At 36.6% G+C, this 22983-nt stretch overlaps 1 protein-coding gene across 3 annotated transcripts in view; it reads right to left on the bottom strand.

The window, feature by feature from the left end:
• The window catches only part of LOC149088330 (ATP-dependent translocase ABCB1-like), a 532351-nt gene that overhangs the window by 117918 nt on the left and 391450 nt on the right, over nt 1–22983 (bottom strand). For all 3 annotated transcript variants that reach the window (XM_089247148.1, XM_089247163.1, XM_089247155.1), the window contains exons 18-20: nt 16163–16264; nt 13216–13293; nt 12949–13032 (exon numbers count right to left, since the gene is read on the bottom strand). In XM_089247148.1, the coding sequence (XP_089103274.1) occupies nt 12949–13032; nt 13216–13293; nt 16163–16264 (264 nt within the window). The remainder of the gene's footprint in view (nt 1–12948; nt 13033–13215; nt 13294–16162; nt 16265–22983) is intronic.

Genomic DNA, 22983 nt, shown 5'->3' on the forward strand with positions numbered 1-22983 from the left:
AAAACATAAGTTAGAGGCCTATGATCACTGTAGATCGTAAATGGTCTGCCTTCTAACATGTGTCTGAAATGTTTAATAGAACTATAAACCGCAAGCAACTCGCGATCATAAGTACTATAGTTCTTTTCAGTTGTCGTTAACTTTCGAGAAAAAAATGAGAGTGGTACGACGACACCATCGGAAGTTTGTTGTAAAACAGCTCCGAGAGCGAAATCTGATGCGTCGACTGTCAACGAAAGATGAGCATCATGTTTAGGATGAGCCAAAAGCGTTGCATTGGTAATAGCATGTTTACACGTTTCGAAAGCAGCAATAGTTTCCCCCGACCAGGCGATGAGAGATTTATCTTTTTTCTTCTTTCCTTTGCACAAATCGTGTAAGGGAGCCTGGTCAGATGCTGCGTTTTTTAAGAAACGGTGGTAAAAGTTGAGAATTGCTAGAAATCTTCGAAGTTCATCAACCGTTTTTGGTTACGGATAATTACGAAGAATGTCGACTTTTTCTGGCAAAGGAGAAATGCCGTTGCTGTTAACCAAAAATCCTAAGAACTCTATCTCAGATTTCCCAAATATGCATTTATCAGGATTAAGAATTATACCAAAACTGTTTAAACGTTCAAAAACTAATTCAAGATCTTTAAGATGTTCTTCTTCTGTTGCTGATGCAACTAGTACGTCATCTAAATATGCATAACAGTTCTAGTCTCTTAAGACAATATCTATGAACCGTTGAAATGATTGTGCCGCATTAGACAATCCAAAACACATATATAAGTACTCATAAAGTCCGAATGGGGTAATAATGGCAGTTTTTTCAACAGACTCGGGATCTAAAGGTATCTGATGATAAGCCTTAACCAAGTCCAATTTAGAAAAAATGTTTTTTCCCTGCAGACCGTAACTGAAATCATGAACATGTGGTATAGGATATCTGTCTGGACACGTTATAGAATTAAGTTTTCTGTAATCGCCACATAAACGGTATTCTCCATTACGTTTAGGAACAATGTGTATCGGGCTTGCCCATGGACTTTTTGAAGGTCTCAGTATGCCCTGATCCATTAGCGTTTGAACTTCACGCTTTGCAATAGCAAGTTTCTCTGGAGAAAGTCTGCGGGCTTTGGTAAAGACAGGAGAACCTTTAGTAGTAATGCAATGTGTAACGCAGTGTTTTTTAGAAGTAGCTCCAAGCATAGAAGGATTCGTTAGATTAGGAAATTTAGATAAAATTTTCAAGTAGGGCGAATCTCCACTAATGGTCTTTAAGCCTAATGTAGGGCAACTGGTATTGCTACATTTGATTGAAAGTGAAGTCAAACTGTCAATTAAACTAGACTTTTTTACGTCAACTAATAGACCATAATGTTCTAAGAAATCAGCACCTAATATCGGGCGATTAACATCAGCTATAACGAAGGACCATCTAAATAGTCTGCGTAACCCTAAATCCACTGATAAAGATTTGCAACCATACGTAGAAATTTTAGTATCATTAGCTGCGTATAGCGAAAAGTTTGTATCTGCTGCTTTATGTACCTGTGTATCTCGTGGGAAAACCGAAATGCTAGTGCCTGTGTCCACTAAAAAACCAGTACCGGATTTTCGATCATGAACAAAAAAGGCGAACTAAACGCCGGCCATCACCTGCTGTCGCCAAAACAGATGGGCCAGTTAGTTTTCCGACCAATCACAGGGTTTAATGCATTTTGATGCTTTTCGACCGAATTTGAAATGGTACCAACAATAAGGTTTACGTTTGGGTGTACCATCACTACTAGACCTCTCTCTAGACCGAGAATTTGAACGAACTCTTCCCTTTTTGTTAAAATTTTTCTCTCTATAGCGGGATAAGCGGTCAACAGCAACGGTCAAAGTCGAAATTTGACTTTGAAGTGATTGCAAGCTGATGGTTTCATTACGGCTGACCTCAGAAATAGTCGGTGTGTGCCCAGTGACTTCGGTAATTTTATCTGCCATTTCTGCTAAATCCGGCAATGTATCCTTACTAACAGAAAGTATCTGCTGTGTATGGATAGGCAAACGTTGTAACCAAAGGGTTTTAAGCACCACTTCATCTGAAATTTTCTTGCCAGCTAATGTATGCATCTCATGCCACAACTGAGAAGGTCGCTTATCCCCAAGAGTGAGCTCTTGGAGTAGAACTCGTAAGCGGGAAGTTTCCGACAGTGAAAACTGTTGACAAATGCGTGTTTTTAACTGGTTGTAAGAATCGTCTGTAACAGGAGCTCTGATCAAATCGCTAACATATGATAACACTTCGACATCGAGAGCTGTCACAACACAGTGAAATTGCGTTTTAGGATCAGTAATTCCGGCAATTTTAAAGTTCGATTCAATTTGAAGAAACCAAAGATTGACATCGGATTTCCAAATCGAAGGCGCGCGAAAAGAAACACGCGAAAGTTCTAATTCAGAAGACATACCTGTTTCTTCGATAGCGTTCGGCATATCCAAAAAAATGTTCAGCACAATCCAGGAAGAGAACTGAGGAGATGCCCCCTCAATCAGTCAGCAAACGCACCACACACAGGGAAAAAAAATGCAGCAAGTCGCATATTACGAAGCGAGAAAGAGTAGTTTCGTCTGCGCGTTCGTGGCTGTCAAACATCTGCTTTACGCGGGTCACCAGTACTATAGAAATGCTAGTGCTGGTGGATGTGTCTGGTTGTTATTTCGGAAACATACAGTCATGACTCCTTTCTTTTTTTAGTTATTTAATAGAAGAGAGAGAGACTTTTAGGACATGTTCGGTCGACAGTTGGAGCCAGACTGAACTCCAATACAAGAACACACTAGATAATGCCTAGCTAGTGAGTGGCCTAAAAAATATAATAAAAATATAAAAATTGTACAAGACAAGTAGCGCCACAGTAGTGTAATAATTTAAAATTCTTTTGTTACTGTTATTTCGTTACTGAGCAGCTGCAAACTAGAAATTAAAAATACCTAAACAAAAAATATGTAGTTTTTTGCATATGCTGTATATGCATATGTGGGGATATTTTTTGCAAATGAATATGCACTAAGAAATAAAAAAAATTTCATTTTAAAAGCCTATCTGTTTTTTTTTTGCATGGTGATTTTTTAAAGGCATACTTTCTCATTTTTGGTAATTAACTTTTTCAAGATTTTTTTAGTGCATATTTTGGGTTTTTAAGTGCATATCTTGGCCTTTTTAAGTGCATATTTGCATATTTTTAAGTGCATATTTGCATATTTTTAGAGCATATTTCTTCACTTTTTTAGTGCATGTAATCCGAGCTCTACTATATATTCCACAAGCATAGGCAGCCTGTAGAGACTGGCAGACACGACCTTGTCGCTGCTTGAAGTTGGTGACTTTGTGGACATGGAATGGCCCTGAGTGTTGCTCATCAACATGTCTCTGAAACTGACTCTTCTGGGTGAAAACGAACTGGCAGACGTGACATCTGAATGAGTTTCTGGCATCGAGCGGATGATTTGCTGTGACTGTTTGTTTTCGTTCACTGACCATTGTCAAGTGTTCCAGCTTATGGCTCACCAGATGCTGCTTATCTGAGACTATCTTGTTGCAAACGTTGCATTCGAAGAACACTTTTTTGTCCTCATTCCACTCGAAAAACTCCTGGGGGACCGTGTTCTGGGTCTTCTTGGTGAAGTACCTCGTTTGGGTTTCTGAGACTTTCTTCAATCTCTGCATCTTTGTGTAGTCAACAAAGGTGGCTGTCATTGGCAAGAGGGTGTGAAACTCGTTGCACTCAACGTTATGGACAAGATCTTTCAACGACCGCTTATGACTTTTCCTCCTTGCAGCATCGGCACGTTTCTCTTCATCTGTGATTTGGTCGAATATGACATCCATATTTTTATGGGCATCTTTTTATCAGCCACCTCGTTGGGCATTTTGCCTGTTGTGGCGTTGTTTTTGTATTTGTATTTGTATCAGCGTATGTGTGTGAGACACAGCTGTTGCTGCACATGATCCCTTCAGACTTCCTGTCGTTCGCAAGAATCGGTGCAAACGTGTTCTGGAGTAAGTCCACGTTCAACTGAGGTTTAGGGCTGGACCCTTGTTTCTTTGCATCGTCTTTTCCGGGTATATCCACCCTTTCCGTCATGTCCTCTGCCTTTTTGCATCCCCTTTCTCTCTGGTTTTGGATGTCAGAGTCCCGCCGGGACAGACTTGTGACCTCTCTTGGTTTTCGCTGGAGACATTCGGTACTGAGACACAGCTGTTGGTGAACTATTACTTGTGTTTATGTGGTGCTGAATGACTGGAGTAGGCTCTCCCCCTGGTTTGAGGACATGCTGATCTTTGATTAACATGGTACTAAGTACAGCGTACTCAACCGTCGGAAGCTGTGGAAATGAGAAACGGCGATGAGGTGTGTCACTGAAAAAAACCAACATTTCCTCTTCAGATCCACAGAGCAATGCCTACTGCCATCAAGAAGTCCAATTCCAGCAGTGATCGGTTACCCTTTGCTTCTGGAAACACTAAAAAGGTGATATCAATAGTTCAATTTCTAACGCATACAGGTACTTTGACTTCATAGACCTTGCTGATAGACCGGGTACCATCAGCCAGAGAAATAGTCATGGTGGCATTATTCATTGGTATATGTTTAGTTAGGAAGAGCTTGTATGAGTTCCCCTGCAACCGAGTGTGTCACACCCGTGTCGAAGTATATGAGACCACGATCTTGACATACTTGAATTTCCATCAGCGGCAGTGATACCAGAACCTCTGTGGGTTGACAGCTGTATAAAATAGCTTTGTTTGGTGATTTCACAGCTGTCGCAGTCGATGGAGAGCAATTTGGACATTTTGCTTTGATGAACCCTGGCATACGACATCCATAGCAAACGATAGACGATCTGTCATGAAAAGGTACGGATTTTTAGGGTTGCACAGTTTTACGATCTTGTTCAAGTTTATTCAAAAAATTTTTTTGGTTGAAAACACTTCTGATATTGTCATAGGCATCCAGTTTATCGGGAAGAACAGTGGATGAGATTACTTTTGCCCACTCATCCATTAGATACTCTTTGCATTCAAGAGGGACTTTCTTTTTCATCTGGTCGGTGATGATCAAGTCCTTTATCCATGGAAAGTTTTGATATTCAGTTAACCAGTTCTCGAAGAACGACCTGAGCTCGAAATAGTAATCACACCAAGTACAGTCTTTCGATTTCTTGTGAGTAGCAAACAGGTGACGGAATTTTTCTGCAGATAATCAGAAACGTTTCAGGAGGACCCCTTTTACATGTTAGTAATCAGATGCTTTATCTTTAGGTTGTTCCTGTGTAATGAGCGATGTTGCACTACTTGGCAGGACTGTGATGAGGTGGGATACCCAAAATTCTTCAGGGAACTTCGTCAATTTGAGTTGCCGTTCAGCGAGAGATAGAAACAAGGATATGTCACCCTTTTGAACGTCGAAACTCTGGAGTAGTTTATGAAGTTCAAATCCAAGTTCTGGTGACGTTGGCACAGAGCTGGCACTGTTATAAGCCACTTCGGTTTGAAGTTTGAGTTTTTCAAGTTTGAATTGCATTTCTAACTTTCGGATTTCGATTTTTTTTTCCCGCTTGAAGCGTGGCTTGTTCCCTTTGATCTTGGCGCTTAGAGTCCAAAATTCTCTCTTCGATGACAGTTAGCAGGAATTCTTTCATAACGTCCTCATCATAATCGTCGTGTCGACTATTGCAGATTTTATCTGAACGATTATGATGTCGATTGACACTGATACTCCCAATGCTTGAGCTAGAACGATGAGAGGTCTTGCTTCTTTTCTTTTGCTAAGTAAGCCATATCACGCTATATATAAACCAATGTTTCAATAACAATAAAAAAAATCTGCTTCTGAGACGCGCAGCGCAACATTAAAAAAAAAAAACGAACATCAAACATTTTCACACTCAACGAACACTTTCATGAACAAGTGTATACAATGAATTTGTTTCAGGTTGAAAACGAACATCGGACGAACATTTTCACACTCGACAAACACTTTCACGAATTTCGAAACAGCCAGCTGATGTGATGAATCCTTTCAGGTTGAAAACGAACACGGACGAACATTCGAAACAACTGATGCGATGAATTCCTTTCAGGTTGAAAATGAACATTGGACAAACATTTGCGACAGAAGTTTCACTTACCAATTGGTAGGTATGTTCAGGCTGAATGCTGATGATTCCCCTCGAGTTGAAAAACATCATATTTCACGTTGGGCGTCAAATTGTAGACTCATAGGGTTGAAACTACTAAATTTATTTTCAAGAAGAGACTAAAAATTTACATTATGAAGGAAAATCCCACCTACAACAAAACATACACCGCGTGGACGACATTGCAAAAACTTCCTAGTTCGAACTACCATGAGAGTGAATCTCGGCCACGCCACCTATATTAATGGATACGGCTGGTTTTGACCGTCACAAGTTTACTTCAACAGTCTTTCCATATACAACAATGTTTATAAGACCTGAAAGATTGCCAAAAGCATCTTGCATCTTCATCTGAAACACTTGTGACGATACTTTCAGTCCAAAAGGCAATCTGATCCATCAGTATCGACCAAAGGGAGTTGTTAGCATGCTATTAGGCTCATCCAACTGTATGTGCCAGTATCCATCTTTCAAATCTATTTTGCTGAAAAATTTTGCATTACTCAGCTGGTGAAGTACTTCTTCTAAACTTAGCATTACACAATATGGTGTGTTTAGAGCTCTATGGAATTCAAACATAGTCTCACAGTACCATTTGATTTCTCGACCATAACTATATTGCTTACCCATTCTGTCAGCTCGGTCACTTTCTTTATAACGCTGCTGTTCATTGGCCTCACAAGTTCATGTTGTAGCTTTTCTCTCAAAGCTAATGCCACTCTTGGAGTATTAGTGGGAACAATAGTATCACCTGTTAGGAGATTAATGTTTGGAGATAAGTACCTCTAAACCATCAGTAAACAACATCTCCAAGCAATAAAGTACAGATTTCACTTCATGAACTCGTTGAAATTCCTGCTCTTCTATCGAAATCAAGTTAATTTTTACTGCTGCAGAATATCCAATTAATGACTGCGTATAATCATTTTCAACTATCACAAATTCAACATTGAACTTTTTACCATTTCTTGGATTTATCAGATGTTCTCTGTGTACTCCTAGTGACTTTAATATACCGTCATTCCAAATCTTTAAGGTCTGTTGAGAAGTATGTATACTAGTTGCATATTTTCTAGGAAGAATATTGACAGAAGCTCCGGTGTCTATTTGAAATTTCACTTCCTTATACATTCACTAGCATAAGACATTTAACTTCACAAGACTGGCTTTAATAATATTCACCCAACGCTCACTCGTTTCTCCATTATCATCATCATCCAGACCATGTACCCAGTGTTTTCTCATAGAAGCTGTCATGCACTGCTTAGCAAAATGATTTCTAGACTTACATCAAGCACTTTCTAGACTTACACTTTACCCCATGTTGGACAAAGTTCTTTCTTGAACGGATGAGTTTTTCCAAAAAATTTACCCAATCAAGATCCAGAATTTTTAACAGGAATTTTTGTCCCTCTTGAGGCTACATCTTTCACTTTATGAATAATATCTGGATGAAATTCTTTACCTTTAACAGATGCATACTCCAATGCTTGGCACATGTCAATGCACTTCTTTAAAGTCAATGACCTTTCTCGTAGAAACAGCTATTGCAACTTTGTATCTTTCATGCGTAATAAAATTCTGTATCAAAGTGGTGAGTCCTTGCAAGTAATACAGTATCCACAAGTTTTTATCAGCACCCTTAGGCTGCGGACACATGGGCATGAAGCGGGAGAGGGAAAAACCTACAGAAAAATTGACAATAGAGAATTGTACAGGACCGGTCACACAGAACACATGTTCCCAGCACAAAAGGCATGTTTTCAAGGTTGCATGCACAAAAACTTAACTGGTTCCATTTTTGCGTGTTTTCGTTAGTCGAAGTAGACACACAAGAATTTTATCACGCTGTGGTTCTTTTTTTTATTATCCCCATCCATTTTTCTTTTTGCCAGAAATGGACCATTTGGATAGCAGGCTGATTATTATAACTAGAGCCAGGATTATATGCATTTGCAGTATACAGTATTTTCAAAATATCAACTGTTTTATTGTACCGTATTTTCCTGCATATAATCTGTGGTGGCGAATAATCTACACGTGAAATTTGAAGAAAGAAGAAAAAAACCCACATATAATCCGTGGCAGTATATTATCCACAGGATTTCAAAAAAAATAAATACTTTCCTTGCGTTTCAATAATCAATAACGCTAATTAATGGTCGCACTGTAATAGAATCACTGTTAATAAGGCTATCGTTTATTTACGAAACAATAGCCTTATTTACAGTTCAATCAAAAACCTTCAAATTCAGACTCATCAGAATACTCATCAGTAGAGCCCGGATTACATGCAGTAAAAAAGTGGCAAAATATGATCTAAAAATATGCAAATATGCACTTAACGCCAGGATATGCACTTAACGCCAGGATATGCACTTAATGCCAAGATATGCACTTAATGCCAAAATATGCATTAAAACAAAAATATGCACTAAAATATCCTGAAAAACAAAAAATTCCAAAATATATACCAAAAATAAGAAAATACATCAGGATGATCATTACAACTTCTTTGACTGGATGTCATTTTTTTTTCTTTTACTCAGCCCTCAAGACAAAGAACTTTATAAGTTATGTAGCTGTTCAGGGGATTTGAGAAATAAAAATCCTGGAACAGATTAAAAAACACTTACAATTTTATTTACATCTGGATTGTTCCACAACCATGCGTTTGCATGGTGCTAATGCACAGACAGACAACACACATTTAACTTAGACATACAGAGCAGGAAGAAAAAAGCAGAAGAAATTGAATCCTGTTATGATTGGTTGATATGTTGCGGCACCAATATGTTATAGCCGTGTATTGAATGAATGAAAATTTTAAACTTGAACAATCAAATAACAATAATTCACCAGAAGGTTGGAAGTTGTTTTCTCTCGGCACCAATGTGGTGTGTGTGTCTTAAGTTTATATTTTCCACTGTTACAACATCAATGTGGTATTCACCAAAACAATATTATTATTTATGAATCGTACCAGTAACAGATGATGGTGTGATGCAAATTATGAACAATATGTTGACCATTATTATTATGAGAACTATGACCATTTTGCTCCTTACATGAGTATCTTTAAACACTTAGGCCAGTGATCAGAATAGGGTATTACAGAGCGTGGTTACCTTGACCACCAAATAACCACTATCTACGGGGAGTGCGAAATTTTTCCATGTTAATGAAAATTTACCACATAAATAACAAATAAAAGGAATTTACCAGAACCAAATTAATACAAGTCACACGCACAGTTATAATAGTTAAGAACATTAAATTTTAATTGCTTTTTTTTTAAAGAGACATTTTATCCTTACAACACCACCATTTAGCTACTTCAAAACCTGACATTGAGCGAATTCAAACAGTCTCTCCGCGCAGAAAAATGCCTTTTCAAAACATAATCATTAAACACATTTTTACTTTAAACCACAAAACTTAAACATCTTAAATCAAATCATCATAGTGCATTGTCATCAAGGTCATTAGAATTAAGACTCCTTAAAGAACTTTTATACAAATACAAATACAACGCCACAACAGTCAAAATGCCCAACGAGGTAGCTGAGAAAAAGATGCCCATAACAAATATGGATGTCATATATTTAAAAAATACAGCAATCCAATTAAAAATGCAATTAATAAAAATTATAAGCAATATATACACGTGATAAAATATTATACAATGTCCATAAAGAATACTTATGGTTGTCTTATTCTAAGAATGGATAGCTTCTCGATTTACCCCAACATGTTTATCGTATTTCTTTTTAAACGTGTCAATTGTGTTACAATTTACTACCTCCAGGGGTAAGCTATTCCATTTATTAACAACCCTATTAGAGAAAAATTCCCTGCGACACCATAACCTTGCATTGTCCCTCACCAATCGATACTGGTGTCCCCTTGTAAAAGCAGTTGATTGGAGGTGTACTAAAAGTTTATGGTCCATCCTATCCATCCCATTGAAAATTTTGAACACTTCGATCATATCTCCTCGACACCTGCGTTCATCCAATATAGACATATTCAAAAAATGAAGCCTCTCTTCATAACTCAAGCCCTGTGTGCCAATAAGGACACACGTAGCTCTTCTCTGCACCCCTTCAATCAAGTCTATGTCCCTCTGTAGGTATGGTCTCCAAAATCTTACAGCATACTCCAGTCCAGGACGAACTAAGCCTCGAAAAAACGGAAGAATGACTTTAGGAGAACGCGAAGAGACCTTTTTGAAAATGAGACCAAGCATTCTATTCGCTTTTTTGACAACCGCTGAACAATGTTCAGAAAACTTAAGTCGCTCGTCAATGAGAATTCCCAAATCGGTGACTCTAGTTGCATCCGGGATAGTGACACCATTCATTTTATGCTTAACCGAAAATTCCCAAGGGGGGAAGTTGGATCTAACTTCAACGAATTATGATTTTACCAAAAAAAAAAAAAAAAAAAAATACAAGTTTCCAGAAAAACCGCCACTAACACAAAATAGTGAATGAGAGAGGAAAACAGGAAAATAAACTCACATACTTACAAATTCCGAGTGACTCGACATACTGTCACTCAGGGGTCAGCACTCCGAATCCTCTAGACGCAACGGGAACAGTTCTTTAATCAAACATCAAGTTCCAGAGACACCGGGAAGCGGGTGACTTATCCAAGATAGAAGAGAACCCTTGGGAACCTTCTCGGTTGACGAAGCTCATACTCAGGCTCCGCTATGGACATGGTGATAAACTTCAGGATCCGTGTAGACTCGATCAACAAAAAAAAAAAAAAAAAAAAAAAAAAAAATGGGAGAACTACAACGGTAGCGAACAGTAACATCTCGCGAAAGAAACTTCACATTTCAAGGGGGGAAATAAACTGGAGAACTTCCATGGAGGGGCCACACTTCTTGGACTTGAGAAAACGGAAGACTGAACCAACCCACTGAGGTCTCAAGGGTATAAGTAAACTGACAAGTGGGCGTGGCTTCGAAATGCGCACACTTTGATTCGTGGCGTAAATTTTGACATCACCTTTGACCAATTAAGGTGAAAGGGTAAGTCTAAAACCTGGACAAAACAACACCCAGAACGAAAACTAACTTCCTACGTGGAGACTCTTCTGATCCCAAGGACAATGCACTAAATGTTATACAAAAAAGAAAACGCTTAATTACTCACACACATCACATCAAAATAAACATCAAATTGTACCATTAGATGGGAAATTAAATCAGCGTTCCAATGATAGGTCACATGACATACTTTGACGCATAATTAAAGATACAGAAGTAATTTTGTCACATGACAAAGACAATTAAAAAAATTAATTAACACATGATTTTAAATTCAAGTTGACACATAGAATACACTTTCTTGAATTATCTAAATATTTCCAATCAAAATTATAATACACATTTAACCTTAACAATTATCCACGGCACATGTGTAAGTTTCATTTTCGAAATATTTTAATTATTAATGAATTACCTAAATTAATGACTCTAAAAATTAATTCAGCATGCATATCTCATCCTCCAGAAAAACTCTGATGACATGAAAAAAGTTTCCAGGCACTGTGTTATTGCTATCACCACTGGTGTGCACAATGAGGGAGGGGGGGGGGGGTGCTCCTTAATCCAACATTTAAAACAAACGAGAGTAGTAAAACCTCCCACTCTCCCCTTGCAAAAATTCTGCCTACGCCTGTGATTATCAAATCATATGACAAACATGAAATTTTTTGTTACCAACATAATTAATTTTTAATAATTAATGAATATTGGGCAAAATAAGAGCTCATAAATGCATTTCTGATGGTGAAGAACTGAAAAAAAAATTCCTGCAGCGTCATAATCGTGGATGGTGAGATGATGATGCCTTTCGATATAACAATAATCCCTCTACAACAGTGCTTCCCCCGTCAAGTGGGCAATGATGTTCCCTGTGGGGACGATGGAATGGTTCAGTGGGACACTAGAGGTTTTGAGTTTAGTATAGGATAAAATATGGGTTAGTGTAGGTCAGGGCGATGAGAAGAAAATGTTTTGGGGGGGGGGCAAGGGATCCAAAAGTTTAGGAAACCATGCTCTACAACAACATTTTTTCTTGGGTCCGCAGTCCTGACTGACTGATTCATTACTGCCGAATCAAAACTGCTTAAGCTATAAATATGAAATTTGGTTGGTTTTACTTCATAACATACAGACTCAATAAGAAAGGATTTTTAAAAATTTAACTCCCTAAGGGAGTCATAAGGGGATGCAAAGGTTTTATGTGGCAACTTTGCTGAGCGCTGAAGCTATAAATATGAAATTCGTCCAGTAGTTTTATTTTAAAATGTAAAGACTCACTAAGAAGGGATTTTTCAAAATTCAACCCCTAAAAGGATCATAAGGCAGAATTTTTAGATAACAAATCCATGTGAGCAAAGTCACGGGTAACTGCTAGTACACTGTAAAAAAAAAAAAATCTTTTATGACACAGGTTTTCAAACTTCTAAAGTCACGAGCACTGCCTGTACTCATCATCAAAAGAGCACGCATAGGACAATTCTGACGTACAGATGCATGAAATTAGGATGATTTTGATTTTTGAATGCAATTTTTGCAAGATTGGAACATCTACGAAATGCTCGGGAGCATAAAATTCAGGAGGATCGAGCATTCTGGGTGCTTCAGAGAGCACAGTGCAGCTCACAAGCAATGGGTTGAAGATGTCTGTTTTACGATATGAAAAATAAAATAGTAAACACAAAACAAGGCTCTTGAGAATATATAAATACTTACACCCTGCACATTAGATGCATCCGATGAAAGTCTTGAGCAAAGTGCCCCAATGCTATTTTCCGGCAAATCAAACCATGACATATCCTAAACAAGAGTAAACAGACTTATAGGATGATGGGTGTTAATAGATTAAGAAATGAAAATGGGTCTGTCATTGGTAATTTTTATCCATCCTCCTTTGCATGCACAACAAAGAAAAACCATAATTTCAAAAGGGACGATAAGTAAAAAAACAATATTGATACAAAGTAAAAAAGAATCATATACCTGACTTATCATGGTAGTGAATACCATTTTTCTCAGCCTGGATGTCAATCTTTCTCCAGCAATTGAAAACATGAAAGTCTATAAAAAAATTGCAATTGTACAACTGTAAACGTTAAAGGGAAGAAATGACATATGAAATGAAATTTGTTCAAAATATTAGGTAATTTAATTCATAGAATATAAAAATTCAAACATGGAAGTGAAAAACATATTTAAGAAACATTATTTGTACTGTGCAAGTTATGGATATATCAAGTATTTTTCACAAAGGGTGCCTTGAGCCGTGATAGGCATATAATTAACGGTTCTCTCTAAAGTAATATACATTATATAAAACACGAAAAATAATCAACAAATGCAAGAAATTTATCTGTGATATATTAAAATGATAGCTGGTAGAAGAAAATAAACATTATTCCTATCGTCTCAAACAAAAAAAAAAGTTTGGTACTTAAAATTTGTGCCTCTTCTTATTAAACTCAAATAAGATTTTTCTGTAATATTTGAAGGAAAATTAGCGAAAATATAAACTTAACTTTTTGCATCATGATATTCCTCATATTTGTTTTAAAATTTTTGTTTTTTTTCACATGTGAAAAGTATAAACGGAGCTCTGCGGTGAAATTGTTCACCTCCACCCTTACATTTGTGCCAATTATACAATTTTTTAGTGGTGGGGGGAGGGGGGTCGTCACCTTTGCCCAACTTCTGTGTCCACCTGTGATAAAAAGTGGATAAAAAATTAATAAAAATATCAATATTTCAGGGGTGCAAGCGCCCCTCATCTATTTCAGAGCAGCAAATTTCATTTTTGGAGCAGAACTAAAAACAAACTATATCTGCAATATAATGAGTAATTTTTCTGTGAAATGCCAAAAATGGTTGAAACAAATAATTCTAAATAAATTTCCTTCACAAATTAAAATCCATTTAAAGTTTTTCTGAATTATCTTATCTCTGTCACTACTAAAACATGTACTAAAACATGCATTACTGAAATGAGGAATAAAAATTATTACTCTTTTCAAATCAAGCAACATGCATACTAAAAACCTAGGCAGCAAGAATTTCTGCTGCTTGAACACTAAAATCTTGTTCATCCTGATATAGCAAAAAGTGCGTGCGGAATATAATAAGGGTTTCCGTGAAAAAAAAAATAGAATTTAAAGGAATTATTGAATTTAAAAGCAAAATGCAAAAAAACGAGAAAAATATAAATACCTTATTTACTTAAACTATTTCTCAACCTAACAGCATGTTAATAGATTACGAATCATGAGTCACTTTCAGAAGTTCAGCATCTCAATTACAATTTTTTTCAAATTTTTCATGCCCTTGAACATAAGATTTTGTATGTCTTATTCCATTAAAGCATTGGATGGACAGATTTTTCAATGTTCGAACAGACTTTTATTTATTTGTTAACAATGAACTCTTCTTTCACTGTCTGTGTTACCATGTGCTAAAGATAAAAAAGCCTTCACCAAAACACGAAAAATTTTGAACTTTGGGCTGCTTTCAAGGTTACAAAGTTTGAATATGTCTGCGCAATATCTATCTCTCTATTCTCTGAACTGATTTCACTTTTTGTAATTCTTTGCATTGTAGTGCAACCCATTCATCACACATAATTAATAGTTCTGTTGGTGCTACAATGTTAAGCAACATCCCAGCAATGCACGAGAGGGAGTGCGAAAAACAACAAAGGGTGCAAGCGTTTCATTCTCTCAAACAACATGTTTTGGAAAGGTAGGACATTAATATAAAAAAGGTATCTCACAGAAGTTATGTAAAATGAGCATGCTCCTAGTACAAACACCTTCCTTTGACTATTGTCAAGAGCATGCCTCTCCCCTACCAATAAAGGGGCAGACCGTGCGGCCATATTAATCCCGCTCTGGAAGAAGTGTCAAATGAAGTTGAAATGGTGAAAAAAGCTTTGTTGACCAAAAAAAACGTGGTCAGCAGCGCCAAAAATAGGTTTTGCATGGGTTGAGATTTTTTTCAAGTCGCCCCTTTTCACTAAATCCGGATTTTCGTGATGTGAAATTGTCATGATCGGCAACCGCTGACGATAACCACATGACTGTATAGTGGCTAGATGAATAAACTATGAATATTTTAGCTGGAGTTTTTACAGATCCCATTTTTTCCCAACGATTTCTGAAAAATGTCAGTAATTTAAACGAGTAAACCAATCCCCGTTTCGATATATGCCATCTTCGAACGCAGGTTGGCAGCCACGAAATTACCGTTATGTTCAGTATATAACCCGCAGGAAAAAAAACGGTCTCCGAAATCGGAAAATTTGGTATATTCATTCGGGGACTTTGATAGCCCGCCGGCTAACCAATAACAGTATAGGATTTTATACCTCAAGGTAGTAGAACTACTTTCCAAGGTCACGAGATAACGCTATTGTGATAGATGGTGGGAAGTGAAAAAAATTGAAGTTTCTCCCTCCGTACCTTTTTCCGTGTCTCGGAAAGAACACGTCCCGTGAACAAAATTTTCATGCTTCTTGTTCCTAAATTCTGGATATTTGACGCACTACAGTGCATTAGCGGTACCTCCGCAAACCACAAACAAGAATTGGCGAAAATGCGCAGGGATTCAGCACCTTGGCGCACCATGTATCAAGAGAACCGTTTCGGCGCAGTTTGGCACAGCTCTTGCACCCCTGATATTTAGACCACCAATTTTTCTTTGAATATTATGGAGTAATGTTTTTTACAATAATTGGGGGGAGGGGAGAGGCAGAGATTCCTCTGATTAATTTTTTTTACTGAAGGTCCAGTGAACAATTTTTATTATCATGTTTTTCTCAGTCACAATTTTACAACAGTTCAACTACCACAGCTGAACTCTTTTTGCGGATAGTTTTTTTTTTCCATTTTCTCCAGAATGGACTGATGAAGCAAATAGGTAAACTGCATCATATACTTACTTGAAGAAAAGTTGTTATACCCGAACCGAATGCGATTCCAACAAATATGAGACAGTAATGTGATATGTTTGCCTGAATTGTTGCATCATCTTTGGATAGCAACTGAAAAAAAAGAGTAGCATTAAAATTAACAATAAATCAGAAACACCCCTAATAAAAACTGAAAAGATAAGTGATAAGAATAGCATCTGAACAATAAATTTAATCATGGCCCCCACATAGGGGGGAGCTGACGGGGCTCTAGCCCTGGGGCCCGGGACGGTTATTATTTTTTTGCTTTTTCACGCTACAAATTAACTACAGAAAGGACCCATTAAAAGTCTGACCGAGGGACCCGCAAAAGATTCCAGCCTAGGGGCCCTGCTACAGGATGTGTGGGGGGCCATGAATGTAATACATCAAAGCAGGGTTGGAACTAGAGAGGGGCAAAAGGGAGGTGTAACTGCCCCAGACATCAATTTTAAAAGAACGGCAATGTTTACGAATAAAAAAAAAGACAATTTTCGAAACATAATGCAAAAAAATGCTATAATAGAACTATGGACTTTTACCATACAGAAAGGAATGAAATCATGTTTGCTCTTAACAAAAGTCCCAGTTGCACCAAAGTATTAAAAAGTAACAGGATGTATTCCATATTCTTTACCTATATCACCTTCATAACAAGCATGTAAGATATTAAAATGCCACCAGAATCGAGTAAAAAATGCTATAAATTGATAGAATGTTATCTGTGCTCTTGGCTTGACTTTGCTATGGGTGGGATCTGCTACTATGGTCAAAAATGTTTTGATGGTCAGTGAACATGTTATTCAAATTTTAGGCCTAAAAAATCATGGTGCACTGGGCAAATGCCTTTTTTATCCATTAAGGAATTGGGCCCCCAAACGGGCTTTTAGTTATGCTCTCATTAGTCTTACAAAACATTCCCTGACATGATTATAGCCACTTGATGAGAATTATAAGTGTTTGATCCAAAAATAAAAATTGGAGCTATGTGACTTATATGAATGGGACATTCAATTTCTGAAGTTATTCAATATTCTTAGATGCAGAGCACCAAGGGTGTTATACTAATCAGAGATGCCGCTGTACTCTAATTTACCTGGGTCCCAGAACCCAGGTTATTCGAAAAATGGGTCCTTTCTGAGTGAAAGTGGATCCCTCTTGAAAAAGATATGCCTCCCCCCATAATTCACTGGTGTCTCTATGAATTTTTTCCAGCATGCTCCAGGTTCTTGATCACCTGCTTATATCTCTTCATTGAGACAGAGCAGTGGGCCATGTTCTGGCTAGGAGAACGAGGTATCTCTGCGAACCAAATAAATAATTCATTTCTAAAAACATCCAAAGGCTCATTTACTTTCATTGTCTACCAGTAGGAAAAGCTTGCAAAGAAGCTCATCATTAGCACTGAGAATTTAACGTATGGAATTCCACACATGTAATAAACCTAAAACAAATATAAAGTTGATTCCGCTTATAACGTTCCTCCCATTTAGAACGTTCTTCCACTTGGTACAACTTATTTCTGTGGTCCTAACAATAAGCAATTCTAATTACGATTTCTTGTTTAAAGTGTTTTCCTGTTTACAACTTTTTATGACGGTTTTTTGAAAACTGTTATAAGCAGGATCCACTTTTACAAATACAACGGCACAACAGGCAAAATGCCTAACGAGGTGGCTGAGAAAAAGATGCCCATAACAAATATGGATGTCATATATTTCAAAAATACAGCAATCCAATTAAAAATGCAATTAATAAAAATTATAAACAATATATACACGTGATAAAATATTATACAATGTCCATAAAGAATACTTATGGTTGTCTTATTCTAAGAATGGATAGCTTCTCGATTTACCCCAACATGTTTATCGTATTTCTTTTTAAACGTGTCAATTGTGTTACAATTTACTACCTCCAGGGGTAAGCTATTCCATTTATTAACAACCCTATTAGAGAAAAATTCCCTGCGACACCATAACCTTGCATTGTCCCTCACCAATCGATACTGGTGTCCCCTTGTAAAAGCAGTTGATTGGCGGTGTACTAAAAGTTCATGGTCCATCCTATCCATCCCATTGAAAATTTTGAACACTTCGATCATATCTCCTCAACACCTGCGTTCATCCAATGTAGACATATTCAAAAAATGAAGCCTCTCTTCATAACTCAAGCCCTGTGTGCCAATAAGGACACGCGTAGCTCTTCTCTGCACCCCTTCAATCAAGTCTATGTCCCTCTGTAGGTATGGTCTCCCAAACCTTACAGCATACTCCAGTCCAGGACGAACTAAGCCTCGAAAAAGCAGAAGAATGACTTTAGGAGAACGCGAAGAGACCTTTTTGAAAATGAGACCAAGCATTCCATTCGATTTTTTGACCACCGCTGAACAATAGTCAGAAAACCTAAGCCACTCGTCAATGAGAATTCCCAAATCGGTGACCCTGGTTGCATCCGGGATAGTGACACCATTCAACTCGTAAGAGAACTGTGGGTTTTTCGAACCAAAATGAATGACCATGCACTTATCAACACTAAACGTCATGCTCCATTCATTTGCACATGCTGCAATGCTGTGTAAGTTGGTCTGGAGCAACTCCCTATCGCTTTGATTCCCGATTACCCCCATTAGCTTCACATCATCTGCAAATTTGCTAGTAATCCCATCGATACCTTGATCGAGTTTATCGATAAAAAGTGAAAAAAGTATGGGGCCAAGGACACTTCCTTGAGGAACTCCACTTGTGACGCCTGTCCAACCACAGAATTCCCCGTTCACCATAACTCGTTGCAACCTATCTCTTAACCACGATTCTATACAGTTGCTGCAGAATTTCCATTCTATTCATTAAGTTGCCCCCAATTCCAATCTCGTGTAAACGCTTCAAGAGTTTACCATGTTGGACCCGATCGAATGCCTTCTGGAAATCAAGGTAAACAACATCTGCATTTTTGCTCTAACCCAAAGCCTTTGTCACGTGATCATAGAAGCAAAGGAGGTTAGTTACACATGACTTTCCTTTCCTGAACCCATGCTGATTATCCGACAATACATTATTCTCGTCTATCCACTTCACAAACTGCCTTTTGATGATAATTTCCAAAATTTTCGAGAGGGAGCTCATCAAACTCACTTTTTATTAACAGTTGGAGGCACAAATTTATATATTTACTAATAAATCAATCTATAAATTCTCTTTTGATTGATTTTACATTTCGTTACAAATTTTTTAGCACTTTCAGTATCTTCTGATGAAATTTAAAGCAAATTAAATTCTCTTCCCTCACTCAGACACTTATCTTCCGATTCCCTATTCATACAAATCCTTGCAAAGCGATTTCCTGGTAGAATGATTTTACTTTCCTTCCTCCCTCTCTGATGGCCCACCACTCTTATCTGTTGCCATTCAACTGCCAAATATTCACACCTGAATATGGAGTCAAATTTGTGTTGGTGAAACTTAACAGTATGCTTGTGTGTGTGTGTGACCAGCATTTGGCATGTTTTATGTTCAGTAGGTGGGGGCCGTCCATCTAGGGCTGCATCTAGATACTTTCTCAAACAGGGCAAACATGCATTGTGGCAACGGCGTGTAATATACAAGAATCAATTACAAAGGGTGAATTCACTGCCCCCCCTCCAGTTCAGAGCACTAAACCTGCCTGCCCCCACCCCCCTAGTTGCAGCCCTGCATCTATCATTGAAATTGGCAATGCATGGATTTGAAATTTAATGTATACATATTTGTGTTGTAGGTCGGTGTGATCGCTTTTTTTTTCTAGCCAACTCAAAATTGGATAACCTTAGAAAATCATATTTTTAGCCGATTACCACTACATAATCTCGGGTTCCAAACCCGGATTTTCACCAAATGCAAAATCTGGGGGACCTCGACCCCCGCCCCCCCCCCCCGTCCAAAAAAAAAATCAAAAATTAAAAATATTTTTGTAGAAAAATTAAAATATTGGAAAAAAATACATTCTCACACTATCTGTTAATTTAAAATTCTTCTTGAATGTTAGTGACCCACAATTTCTGTGGAAGAAATCCTTCTGCCCCTCCAAAATCAGATTCTGCTTACACGCCTGTGATTCTCATGATGCGAAAAGGTGACCACCATGTAACAGCTAGATGACAAAACTGGATAATCAAGGTAGAGTTTTTACAGATTGCTTTTTCTCAATGATCTTGAAAATTTTTTTACAATTTGAATGACCATTCCAATCTTTTACAAAATAGCTGCGAAAGTACCATAATTTCCGGTATATAATCAGAGGGGAGAAAATCCACAGGGGAATAAGAACTCCCCTCATTCAGGGAAACAACTAGATATCTGTCATCTTATTCTTCAACAACCCATGTGTATACCTATACAATGCAGTAGACCTACAGTATACAAAGTAGTGAAACTACTTTTTCAAAATCACGCAATTATGATGGGTGAAAAAAAAATTCTTTTTAGGGGGGGGGGGAGGTTTTTTCTCTCTACTTTTTTCTCTTGAAACTAGGAAAGAAAGCATCCCAGAGGACACGCAAACCAAATTTTCATGCACCCTTTTCTAAAGTTCCAGGTATTTAACGTGCTACAGTATGTCATAGGCATCTCTGGCTAATAGACATTTCAAAAAATAACATCAATGTTCAATGACACACTTCTTCCCCAGATTATATTTTGCATGCACAGTGTTATTTTTCTCTTGATAAATTTCAAGGGGAATGCAGTTTTAACGTTTGCAGAATGGCTGTTTCGAAAAGTGATAGCGTATTTGTGTTTCATGTTAGACCATGCATTCTTTGATGACAATTGGTGTGTACTATCAACACTTAAAGTTTTTCCCATCTTTTCTAAATAACCCTGTATATATACGAATAAATAAATAAATAAATAAATATATATACAAGATACATTTTCTAAAAGAAATATGTAATTTAAAATAAAATGTGTTGAAAAATCAAAAATTAAAACATTTCAATAGCCAGAGTATAGCGCCTAAGGCAACTGTATACACATAACTAGAAATTACAAAATTAGAAGAAAATGAAAAATACAAAAATAAATGAAACAATAAGGAGTCCATTCTCAAGGAGAGACCCCCCCCACATTGGCTCAAGAAGCAAAAATGTTTCTGATGATGGTAAGCCAAAGAAAGGCATAGAATTATCATCAGTCTCCCTGACATTTTTGCGAAAAAAAGCTTTGGAAGTCAAAAAAGCAAAAATGAGAAAATACAAAAATTGAAAAAAACTAGAAAGACGCAAAAAATACATTAGCAGCACAATATTAAATGGACACCTCCACAAAAGTGTGTTCAAAAAGTTGGTAATAATAGGAAATTAAAAATATAAAATCCTACCTGAAATTCAACTCTATTATTAAATATGATGAGCTCAGAAATTTAATGTCACTTGGTACCAAAATTCAGACTTAAAAAAAATCTTTCTGTGAAACATGTTTTAAAATTGATATTTCAAATAATACTAATTTATTGATTGAACAAGATTTCTTGTAAATACTCTGGGCCTCTTTAAAGATTTCCAGGAATGGAAATTCAATATTTTTAATGACATTAAAAACAATCTAAGTTTACATCGTTATCGGCCAGAATTTCAGAAAATATATTTCAGCTATGAAATATTGAAGCCTGAATATTCATTATTCAAGCTTTTTAAAGACATTGAGAACATTCTAGAAAAATTTGTTATCACAGTCGTTGATATTTGTATAAGACAGCTGATAACTTTGCAATTATTTGCAAATTATATTATAAGAACTTGCTGCTCAATGAATATAACAATATTTGCACTTACACTAAAATAGAAAAACCATTAAAAGAAATAGACAATAGGAATTGTGCTTTTCTCAAAAAACTTAAAATTAATAATTTTTTGTCTCGTTATCCATATTTGTTTGTTGCTATTAAATTTCACAAAAAACCTATTAAATTTAGATTTGTCACTTGTGGTACCAACCTTTATAATAGTGACTGTGGCACTTTTTCAACTTTTTTTAACGTCTTAAAAAATATTTTGGATAAAATAGAGTTGGAAGAAAAGAGACTTTCATTATAAAAAATAATGAGAAAGTTCTGAATTTTTTAAGAAATTCTAAAATTGATAGTATTGAAACATTTGATTTTGAAAATTTGTTCACCAATATTCCACATGAAAACATCTTAAATATAGAGTTTATATGTGAAATACGAGAACATTATTCACTTGGATAAAACTTTTGGAATAATTTGGTAAAATCTTGCATCTTTTTGAGAACTACTTGTATATATAATGGCATCGACATCTTTAAACAAATCAAAGGTATACCCATGGGCACTTGTTTTTCTAGTACTTCTGCAAATATGTTTTTACATTTCTATAAAACAATTATTTTTGCTAAACATAAAATCATAGGTTTTAGATACATTGATGATCTCATTATTTTTAATTTTGAAAATTTTCTGGAATTAAGTGGTGATATTTACCCTACGGACTTCACACTCAAGAGAACCAATCATGACCCCTTTCTGTGGATTTCCTTGATCTTAAAATTTGTTTGTCTAATAGCATTGCTTTAATTGGAATTTTTGATAAAAGAAAGGAATTTAAATTTAAAGTTAATTTTCTATCTAATTTCAGTTCTAATATTAGTATTAGAATTGTGAAAAATATATTTTTTGGACAACTATCAAGAATTAAAAAAACATGCAATAATGTAAATGATTTTCTTAAAGAATTTCCTGACTTTTTAAATGCCTGAGTGGCAATGGTTATCTGTCTTCCTTTATGGGTTTCCAACTTCACCCACGTTTTTGACTTG

This window comes from Pholcus phalangioides, unplaced genomic scaffold (genome assembly GCF_987345545.1).
Source record: "Pholcus phalangioides strain wild (caught in Gottingen) unplaced genomic scaffold, Ppha-v1.0 ptg000003l_1, whole genome shotgun sequence".
NCBI classification, from domain to species: Eukaryota; Metazoa; Arthropoda; class Arachnida; order Araneae; family Pholcidae; genus Pholcus; species Pholcus phalangioides.